At 37.0% G+C, this 10,500-nt stretch overlaps 1 protein-coding gene across 6 annotated transcripts; it reads right to left on the minus strand.

Moving 5' to 3' along the window:
* Positions 1 to 395: 395 nt before the first annotated feature.
* Positions 396 to 7,014, minus strand: LOC119992891 (probable serine incorporator). 6 transcript variants are annotated; one of them, XM_038839707.1, is made up of 13 exons: positions 6,733 to 7,014; positions 5,671 to 5,928; positions 5,410 to 5,480; positions 4,792 to 4,951; positions 4,637 to 4,661; positions 4,423 to 4,512; positions 3,614 to 3,785; positions 3,455 to 3,528; positions 3,000 to 3,069; positions 2,376 to 2,447; positions 2,162 to 2,295; positions 1,518 to 1,591; positions 396 to 804 (listed from the first exon to the last, which is right to left on the minus strand). In XM_038839707.1, the coding sequence occupies exons 2-13, from the start codon at positions 5,855 to 5,857 to the stop codon at positions 746 to 748; spliced, it is 1,188 nt and encodes a 395-aa protein (XP_038695635.1). In that variant the 5' UTR covers positions 5,858 to 5,928; positions 6,733 to 7,014; the 3' UTR covers positions 396 to 745. The 6 variants fall into 6 exon arrangements, 4 of the variants coding, with proteins under 4 accessions (XP_038695635.1, XP_038695636.1, XP_038695634.1 ...); XM_038839708.1 differs by lacking the exon at positions 6,733 to 7,014 and adding an exon at positions 6,059 to 6,328; XM_038839706.1 differs by lacking the exon at positions 6,733 to 7,014 and having other exon boundaries at positions 5,671 to 6,328.
* Between the last annotated feature and the right edge of the window lie 3,486 nt (positions 7,015 to 10,500).

Raw genomic sequence — 10,500 nt, forward strand, 5'->3', positions numbered from 1 at the left:
ATTTTCTTTTGATGTTGATACATTTTGATGTCAAAGGAGATGGACAAACAAAAAGTTCTGTAAGAGTGATGTAAATTTCATGACTCAAAAGTCCTACATTGGTTGAGACAAAGTCGACCAAATGATTTATATGGGCAAAGTCTATCCTTAACATGCAACAATGCCTTTTCATAGCCTTAGTGAGTTGGCTTTTGACCCATGGGCTTCAGTCTGTAGTTGCTAGGATAAGGAGTAACAAAGCCGTGCAGGCCTAATATATTTACAGGAATCGGATAACCTAAAGCGGATAATATTGCAACTTAAGTAAGAGATGGTATCCTCACAGCCACAACCAAACAACAGTCCTCATATACAAAGCAAATTGTGTATTTGACTAAATCTGAAGCCAACTTCTCACACATCAAAACAAGAATCAAATGGATGGTACATTTCATGGTAACATAATCATATATATAGACACAAACTGTATTTATGACATCTGTGTATATTTACACATATCTATTCCATCTTCTGAAGTAAGTTTGGATGATTGTCTATCCCTTTTTGTTTTCCTCTTCCCCTTCCCCACGGAGCCATAGGCCATAACATCAGATTCCTATGCTAGAAATGTGTGGTAATGTAAGACAGTGCAGTCTGGCCAGGTCCTCCTGAGTATAGGGTTTACCTTTTATCTGCAAGTTTCTGACCACTATCCACACAGAAGATGAGGGGAATACGCAAAAGCATTGAACTCCTTTCCACCGTCTCACACAGGTTCATCCATTTGTTGCCACTTCAACACAATTGGTGCCACCAACGTCCATACTGCAAGTTATAATTATCTTTTGTGATTTGATATATATGAAATACCAACTATAACATCAACCAACATAAATCTTGTAAGTTTATTTGTTTCTTGACCTTATTATCTCATTTACTGTAGACTTGCAGTCCAAAGTAACCAATGTTTATAAGAAACCACATTCATAAAAGTTGATGAAAGTATGATCCTAGCGGAAACGAATACACGTAGTGAGAATTCCCATTGATTTTCTCATAAAAGTTTATTTGTTTCTTGACTCTATTATCTTATTTATTGTACACTTGCAGTCCAGGAGAACCAATGTTTGATAAAAAAACCGTATTTATTAAAGTTTATGATAATATGATCCTAGATAAAAATGAATATCGGAAATGAAATACACGTAACGTAATGGATTCCCGTTGATTTTTTCATAAACTCATATTGCCGACCCCAAACTTTTGAGATAAAGGTTCGGATGATGATGATGATGATTTATAACAATGTAAACAACACTTGTGCATAAGATTTCCCTACGATAGACAGGGTCAAAGATAGGCAAAATGTATGGAGATTTTATCCCCACATGATATGCGGAGAAACTGTTTTCTGGAATAGAGCATGCGACCTCTAGGTTGCACCCATATAAATCTATCACTAGGGAACATGTTTAACTATCACAATGATTCATAACAGTGAAAAAAAATTTGTATTAGTCTGTTCAATAATTACTTACTGTAAACACAGACTGCCAACCATTCATTCACTATTCTGACCCAAACACTGGTCCAACCAACATCAATTGTCCACCTGCAGGATAACAAGGCCGTGTCTTTAAAAAACCGGCTCATCATGATTTCATAAAGAAAGAAGTCAATACGTCCTCTAGCATTCAGTAATCTCAGTTACATGTGTATCACTTCTCTCTATTCAGTATCAATATTAGATGATTTTATTAAAAATCTACAAAACGAACAACAATCTGGAAAATGATTCTTAACCCCTTTACAAATGCAGCTATACGACGATAGGGTTTGATTTGGGCCATTTATGCCATTTTATCTAGTGCATATAATATATCACATTTGTCTAAAAGACTAACTCCGCCTACACTTGCAGTCGGTCCCAAGCCCGGATAAAAGAGGAGGGTTGTGGTAGGTTGGCAGTCAGTGTAAAACTATGCCAAACTTATGAATACGAGTCTAAATGAGAATATTGTTGGGGCGTGATGGATTCTCGGTGATGTTCTCAGAGACTCATGTAGCCAAACTCAAATTTTTATAGTAAAGACTCGAATGATGATGATGTCTAAAAGACTAGACAAAAGGAAAAGGAAAAGGAAAAGCAACAAGGAGTTCATTTGCCAATAAGAAGACGTACCTTTTAATGGTATGATGAGTATTCCAGCCAATTAATAGCATTGAAAAGTACATTGCACCAGTAGCAAAAACAAAATGGAAGAAACCATAACCATATGGAATATCATCTTCCGCCTGTGTATTCTCCTTCCTGAACTGCAGAGCTGTTGTCAGACACTTGTTTTGGTGATATAGAAACAACCAATCAAAATTGTTTTGTGGATTAAGGAAGAAACCTGGAAGCATTGGGAGTCAATGCCAGTAGAAAATGTTGCAATTACCATTGCAAGAACTGCAACAACAAAGCTCTGCAAAACGCAAAAACAAAGAGTGTCATACCGGAGGGAGAGCGTGGCTTGAAAACGCAACGATATCTTATCAAGCCCTTAGTCTACTATATGAAAATGTGAAAATAAAAGCTATAAAAACTATGAATAATTACCTGTCAAGATTGGATCAAGAGTACTGTGTTTGGGAACAACTATGAATAATTACCAGTCATAAATGTTTTTTCTCCCAAATAGTGTCATATTGTGTCTTTGTATGAAGTGTAAATTTATTTGAAACTTTGATTTCATGAAATTCAAGCAAGAGAGTGCTATATCTTTACTGGTAATGCATTTGTAGTGTGTGAGATACTAAACCTAAGGTATAAATATTTAGAGAATTGATGTTAACAATAATGGTATTTTCACAAAGCATCGACAAATGTTAATGCATTTCCATTTGCAAGAGGAAAAGGCTCAAAAGACAAAGAAAAATTAAATGAGTTGACAGCTCCTAGTTTCAGAAGCATAACTCATTAAAAAATAAAGAAATAAATAAACTCACAAGAGATACTTGAAAGAACAAATTCTTACAATAATAGTAAGCCAGTCTGTTTTGCTTGAAGCCTCTGCCTTCTTGTTACAACTTTGGCCGCCTGGTTCACTGCAAAAACAAAAAAAAAAAACAAAAATAAGAGAACAAAAGAAAGAGGTCATGCTATAGTGGAAGCTCCCTATGCACTCATGGTTTTCCTTAACTAGAGGCCAATATCAGACTTAAACAAGAAAGTATCCAAACTCAAAAGACCAGATAAATTGGCTTTCTATACCACCCACAACAGAGGTAAGATTGGGAACGGTGCTGAATGAGTAAATGAATTCGGAAAACATTTTAGAATTCGGAAATGGAAGATTGTTGAGTCGGAAAACATTTTAGAATTCAGAAATGGAAGATTGTAAGGCTGAGAACAAGAAAGAACTAAGTTTACCAAAATCATAGGGTTGCATGAATGATGATTAATATTATGTAGATAAGATTGGAAACGTGCCTTCTAATGGCGCACCAACAAATGAATACAACATAAAGCCCCATGAGTCCCGGAGTCAGGAAACCAGCATTCACCTGTTCAGGGGAAAAAATTAGGAACATTTAACTCAATTTAAAAAGGTATACGAAGAAATAAAAAGGACGTGCAAATTAGACTTACTTTGGGGTGGAGGGACACGCTGGTCATGAGATGGAGGAGTACCAGTGTCCAGGTAATGAAGAAAATGTTTAGAAGGCAAGATGTTTCTGGTGCATACCAAATGTACATCAAAATGATCCCCATTATGCATAAAACATACGAAGTAGTTGCAATTAACATCGCGTGGATGTGGCTGCAGTTCAGATAAGTTTTTTTTGAATTAGTACTGGTTCCCCCATGTATTCATCATCATGCATTAATGAAATTTCCATGAGTTCAAAGAATAGACATGCCAAACAAATCATGCAGTATAAGCATGCCAGCCACCAAATGGATTTCCCAAAAAGAGACGGAGAAAATACCTTTAAAGGCTGTAGAGTTAGCCTAAATAATATAAATTGTAGATTTTCGAAATGTACCCCAGCATGACATACCAATATTGATTGGAGAAATGTATGAACCCTTCAGTGCTGAGTATTCAGTGAATAATAACTAAATCCAGGATTGCATTTAAAAAAATAATCTAAAAGGAGCTTAAATTGATTTTATGGTCTTGCTTTGTTGAATTTACCATTCAGTTTTCTTGTTCTCTCTATTTTGTAACCCTGAATTTATCGTGTATGAAGTTGCATGCTGTGCATCAAAGAATTATAGTTTTTGTTGGAAAAAGATATAAGCAGAAATTTTTTCTGATTTCTCACACAAATTCTAATGATCACAGGAAATAAAATGCAAGTCTCAGAAAAAGGAAAATGACTTTTTTATATTAAGAAAAAGGAGAAAGGTATGAATCCCTGGCCTAAGAATGAGAGTTCGTGAGAGAGCGTTACCATCTTTCAGCATATTTTTCAGACTGAAAGAAATCATTCAACCATCTGATAAAACTGATTACACTTATAAGTTGAATTAGGAGAAAGACCCTGAAATGAAAATGAGAAATGTCAAGCAAAAGCCCAAAACAAATTATGCGAGGGTACCAAGGAAGAAAATTAATTTTTTAATGACAATTTGAGTAAGATTGTGTATAACAGAAACAAACATTACCCAGCACCAAAATGTGCAACCTCCCCTGCAAAGCAAAGATAAGAAAGACATCAAGGAAATATATTAAACATTCCATGATTTTAAGATCTTATATGTGAATTATTAAGGTAGTGAGCAATGCATACAGAATTATCAGCAAGTTCAATCACACTAACCATAAATCTTAACGAAGGCAGAGGGAACCAAGAAAGTAATGATCATCAAAACAATGAACAGGGCAATCTTGACAGACCACCACCCAGAATGCCATGAATCCTGGCACTTGTTCAACTTCTTGGTACCGATGGTTGAAAGAAACATTACAATATAAAATGCCTGATAAGATATTAAGGCGAAGCGATAGGAAAGAGTAGGGGACTGAATCTAATAATGAGATAAAGCAGTACGCTTTACCTTGAAGTACCATTTGAGTGAGCATGTGTTAAGGCACAGCAAGCTGTCTAAACTGATCAATGCAAGTATGCAACCTCCAAATTAATATGATGTGGATCTCAACATCTTTCAAAGTACTGGTACTCTGAGTTTTTTTTCCCCTTTCTGGTGTGAATTTTCTGACTGAAATTCTGAATTCATTCTGGCATTATGAAATTCTATCCAACAATTTAATTACCTTATCTTGCTTGTTCTCATATATATTCCTCATCTTAGAATGCCTACCAAGAGAGATTCTCATATTTTCTACTATGGTAGGGCTTATTATATGTCTAAAAGCAACAACCCCAAATGCTATTATCTAAAAGAAGATGATTTCATGCTTCTGATTGAAAGGATACAAAACATCCCATGCTCACACGCAAAGTGCCATCTGCACCCCAGCAGTCACCACTAGCACATCCTTTTAGTTCTGCGTCCACAAGTTCACACCAACAGTGCATTAGCATCAAATACTAAGTTTATCTGGACTGAAATTTCAATGCCATTTTATGTGCTCTAAGCATCCACAGAAGAAGAAATTTCAAGCAGAGTTAGTAGGAAAAAGCTGGTAGAGAGTATTAACTAGTTATTTGCTAAACAAATAAGCAAAAAAATCCTACTTTCAATTTGTTTGGAGGCACCACGTCCGTAGTCTCGAACAGCCCATGCTATCATATATGAAGCTAGAAACATCAAACCGTAAGCGTATCTAGCCATCCAAGGATTGCAGCCATTGCGGAATTGGCTAAACCATGAAGAGTCCTTGAGTACTGCATGCCTGCTACTGTTGTTGGCACCACTTTCCATTCCTCACCCAAATCAGCAATACTCTTCAATCTTCATCACATTCACGTATGGCTTCACTTGTTTCCCTTCATCTGCACAAACTCAAATTTCCCATATGAAAACTATCACATACATATAGGGAGAAAGAGCCAAGAATTACTTGAGATTTGATTCCTAATCGATCAAAGGCTGTCACATTAAAAGCAGTAAATTAAACTCAACCAGAAGCTGAAGCTGCTGACTACACGACAAGAATTGTACGTTATTCATTTATATTCTTCCCTAACATTGACAACATAGCTTCCATCACATCACAATCTCCTAACCCCAAATAGAAAGAACAAATTCTATCCAGAAAATTTAATTGATGTACAAGATTCAAATTTGTAGGCTATGAAAGATGCACAGTAAAAAGAAGAATCCAAATTATGCAAAAGAAATCTGGGAAAAAAAGCCTTGTGAAGCGTGTAAGCATTGACATGGAGTGTAGGAATCTTTTCTTCCCTTGCAAGTCAGAGCAATCAATATCATTCGACACTCAAAATAGAAAAAGTTTCTTTTTCAGACGATTATGCCCTCGCATAGAAAGAAGCGGCGGGGCTTGACTGGTCATTTCACTTCACTCACTTCGTTCATCATTGGGAACTGAGGAGAGAAAGGAGAAAAACAGGAACGCAAAAACGGTTGCAATGCTTCATAGATTTCTTGAAACCAGAAAAATAAATTGAAAATAACTTAATTCTCTTTCGCTTCAAATCACGAGTAACCGATCTTGATTTCTTCACCGATTCAAAATTCAAGATACAATCAAATCAAACTGAAGATGAGTCTTAAGAAATCAGAGGAAGAAAAAGACAACAATGCATCAAGTAATAGAAAACGAAATGTGAATGTACCTCTGGAAAATCAAGAATGCTTGTCAGTCAGTCAGACAAGTTGTGATCAATCCGTCTCGCACACAAAATCAAACGGGAGAGAAATGTATTGTTGGCATTCTGTGTCTCTTTTCGGGTCTTATAAACAAAACGTGAAAGCAGAGCGAGAGAGAGATTGCTTTTGGAGCTGAGCTGAGCTTTCTCTCTTTTTCCCGCCGTAAGCTTCCTGTTTCGTCTAAGCGACTAGAATGCAAATATTATACACAAAGTGAATTTGCTATTAAAATTTAAAAACAACGAAAATGATAAATGCACAAACGGTAATACTATTGTTTGATGTCTTCTGTACCAGACACATGAGATATCCAAAATTCGGTTGTTGGGAATAGAGAACAGGAGTGCTTGGGTTATGAAAGAGGTATGTTTAGGTGTGCTAGGACTTACTTTCAGGTAAAAGGTTTTGATGCGGGTTTGCACTAAATCTAACCTCTTCGCTACATGTATTGTGTGCATATAGAGAACACAAAACTATTGGCTCGAGGATGCCTTTTGAGAAAATGACTTAAAATTCATGTCATGTCAATATGGAAAAAAATAAGGAGACAGAAGATGATCATCGGAATGAGAATTTCTAATGAAAGGAAATGAAAATCAACATATTGCTGGAATGCATCAGGAATTTCATTGAAAATAAATACATCATGGAACGCATTTAGGCGTGCTTTACAAGCTAAATCAAAGACATAGCCACGGAGGCTTTTTGAAAAACAAAATGACAAATCTAGAACTAGTTGACCTGAGTCATGCTAATTGAAAAGATAAGTGACCGAAGTCATTGCCCAAGTAAGCAGTAAAGATTTTAAGATGCTGAGTCTGTGGTTGACATGGGGTGGTTATAGATTTCTCTTCCTTCTTTTTTTATAGTGCTTGTGATGATCATGTGACATCTCTTCTCCTATTTCTCTAGTACTTTCTTCACATATTCTGTCATGGGACAATATGAGAAACCGCCTTCTTGTTGCTTGCTTGAGTGATTGGGCTAGTGGTCTTGGTAACCACAATCTTCTCTTGGAAATGGGGATGATGGTAGCATCTCTCTGGTCATGCTCCTTCTTCAAGGTGATTGCAAATATTTTAGGAGGCCGTGGCATCTTCCACCTTTCTGGTTTGCAGGTTTTGTGCTTGAAATTTTGAAAAATGGCTAACAATCATCATTCTGCTGATACTTCTACACGAATGGTAGTGGAAAAATGTCATAGTTTCTTAGTATCGTGTCGTAGCTAGAGGCGTGTTTGAGAAAATTTAGGGACATAGAGCTAATAAACTCCGATTTCTCATGAATTCTCTTTGAGATAATTATGCTAAAATCACGGTTATTCCTCAAAAAAAATAATTTGAGAGAGGATAAATCTTTAAGACAACTACTCCCTTAATTGTGGCTCTTTGAACATTCATTATCTTCAGTAACTAATCCCTGGATGCCAAGTCAATAATTACTAAAACATCTACAAAATGAACAAACAATAGAAGTATGAAAATCCTGCCCTTGCCACATGTCAACTGGGGATTGGTTGTCATTTGACAAGTATGTGCCCCATCCTCCCATATGTTAGTTGACGTGTAGGGATTATTTTTGGTACAAACAACTATACATACATAAAAAATGCTTACATAACCATACATAATGCCATGTCAAGTGCTGACAAACCAAATTTGACAACGTCGTGGTCCTTTCTTCTGATGTTGGAGGTTTTTTCACGTATATTCTTGTGTTTATTGCATTGGTTTTCTCAGTTTTAATTTCTCTATTGTCGTGTTGATATTTATGTTAAGAGGATCTTGGGCAAATTTTCCAACAACTGGTATCGGAGCGAATGGTTCCTTGATGTAGATGTGTCAGGTGAAAATCGATATCGAGAAATTTGTTGGGAGATGGATCAATTTTGACTTGTGATAGGTGGAAATCAAAGTTGGGTTACTTCAATTAGGGTTACACGAGGGGAAATTGATGTAAAGAGTGAGCCGTGAAGGGATAATGTCGATAGAGGTGTAATAAGAGTGTTGTGGTGCAATTGCAAAAGCACAGTAGGTTTGATGTTGTGTGGGTGTGCCGAGTGTACCATGAAACATGTTGTACTGGTAGACATGTTGGATGGGGTTTGTCAGATATGGCACAAAGGTAGAGATTGCATTGGTGGTAAACCTCATGGAGGAGCTGTTGGTCGGAGATGATGCAGATGTTATCAAGTAGAGCTTTGGTGGTGGAGTTATCCCTTGGAGGAGCTCTGGTGGGGTAGCTGGAGCTTTCATTGGGCATAAGGTGTTGACAATCTTGACACCTTAAGAAAAATTATCAGGTGCAGTAAGTTCGGTTAAAAGCTTCAAATCAGTAGATGGAGATGTTGATATTGTTGCTGACTGTAAGTCTTTTTTCTCCATAAGAGACTGATTATCTTTTTAACATGTTCATTGATCTCTAGGTTTTCATGCTTACATTGGCTTGACGTTTATGCAGGGTGTGAGGTGGAAAAGATGTTGAGGAGCTGAAAAAAGTAAGAATGGGGGTTGCTCCATAAATATCAAGAAGTTTTTTTAGACATGTGCCGAAAATGAAAATCTTGGAATGGTAAAGTTCTGAGTAGGTGAACTTTTTATGGTAGAGTTTGTTACGATTAATCAAAAATTTGGTATCGAGTCGGATCGTGCGTAGAGGCGAGGTCTGTTCTGGTTTAGCATTTTCTGGAGTTACAGTCTGGATGGGGGTTTAGCCATCTGGAGGTTCGGATATGTGAAGCAGTAGAGGAGCCTTACTTGATACCCTTACTAGACAGCTTTCCTTGGGAAAGCTTGAAGAATTGTTGTTTATTATAAATAGTAGGCTTGTTTTCTAGGGTTGTAACTTTGTGATAAATCTCTCGGGTTGCCTGGGTTTCTTGGTGAGAGAGAGTTGAATGTGTAGTTGTACAAATTTGCTACATAATGGATTTTCTTTTGGTTGTCTTTTGACAATGCTGTGATTTTTTCATCCAGTCTTGAAGGTTTTTTCATGTACATTCTTGTGTTGATTGCATTGTTTTTCTCAGTTTTAATTTCTCTACTATCGTGTTGATTTTTTTGTTGAGGAGGATTGCTCAACATCAACTTGGTCACCGAATGTTCAAAAGTTCAAACTTGACAACCCAAAATTAAAAATTGTTCCAATATGCACACTCAGCCATATTTTCGACTATGGTAGTCAAACTGCTAATGTGGCATAAAAGCTGTAACGCCCCGACCCGGAATGCGTTACTTTTGGTACCATCTAAATCAAACCATAATAAATTCAATCATCACACCACCCGAAATTTTGACAACACCTCCCCATAATACGGAGGATGCCAACCTGGAGTAAACACGCAACAAAATCACTAATATAATCACAACCTAGGCAGGGCCTCCGGCCATCTAACAATTCATACAATCAATCAAATTCTGACATCTAAGCAGGGCCTCAGGCCACCTAACAGTCACACATAATTTTCTCCACACAACAGCATATATAATCAGCATCCAACGCAAATAGCAATCCAGCCAATAAATAAATCGTCAGGACACAGTCCACAAACCCGATTCGGGAGTCCCGATCACACGGAGTACCCTCCCTACCGTCCATCCCCCAGTCAAGAATAGGGATATCACACAACGTCTCAACTAAGAAATATATATACGACCAAAATAGTAATAACATAAATCAGGTTTAGAACTATCTAGTCCTATCACTCTCCAGGGGTCCATCCATGTCACGCACCC

This window comes from Tripterygium wilfordii, chromosome 23 (assembly GCF_013401445.1).
Source record: "Tripterygium wilfordii isolate XIE 37 chromosome 23, ASM1340144v1, whole genome shotgun sequence".
NCBI classification, from domain to species: domain Eukaryota; kingdom Viridiplantae; phylum Streptophyta; class Magnoliopsida; order Celastrales; family Celastraceae; genus Tripterygium; species Tripterygium wilfordii.

What these genes read in the sequence shown, in the direction of transcription:
- LOC119992891 (XM_038839707.1), bottom strand. Translation starts at nt 5,857, where the DNA reads ATGGAAAGTGGTGCCAACAACAGTAGCAGGCATGCAGTACTCAAGGAC. An exon ending in GAAAAATATGCTGAAAGATG is followed by an intron (nt 3,786 to 4,422) that starts GTAACGCTCTCT and finishes TCTGAACTGCAG; the next exon opens with CCACATCCACGCGATGTTAA. An exon ending in TTGACTCCCAATGCTTCCAG is followed by an intron (nt 2,296 to 2,375) that starts GTTTCTTCCTTA and finishes ACAGCTCTGCAG; the next exon opens with TTCAGGAAGGAGAATACACA.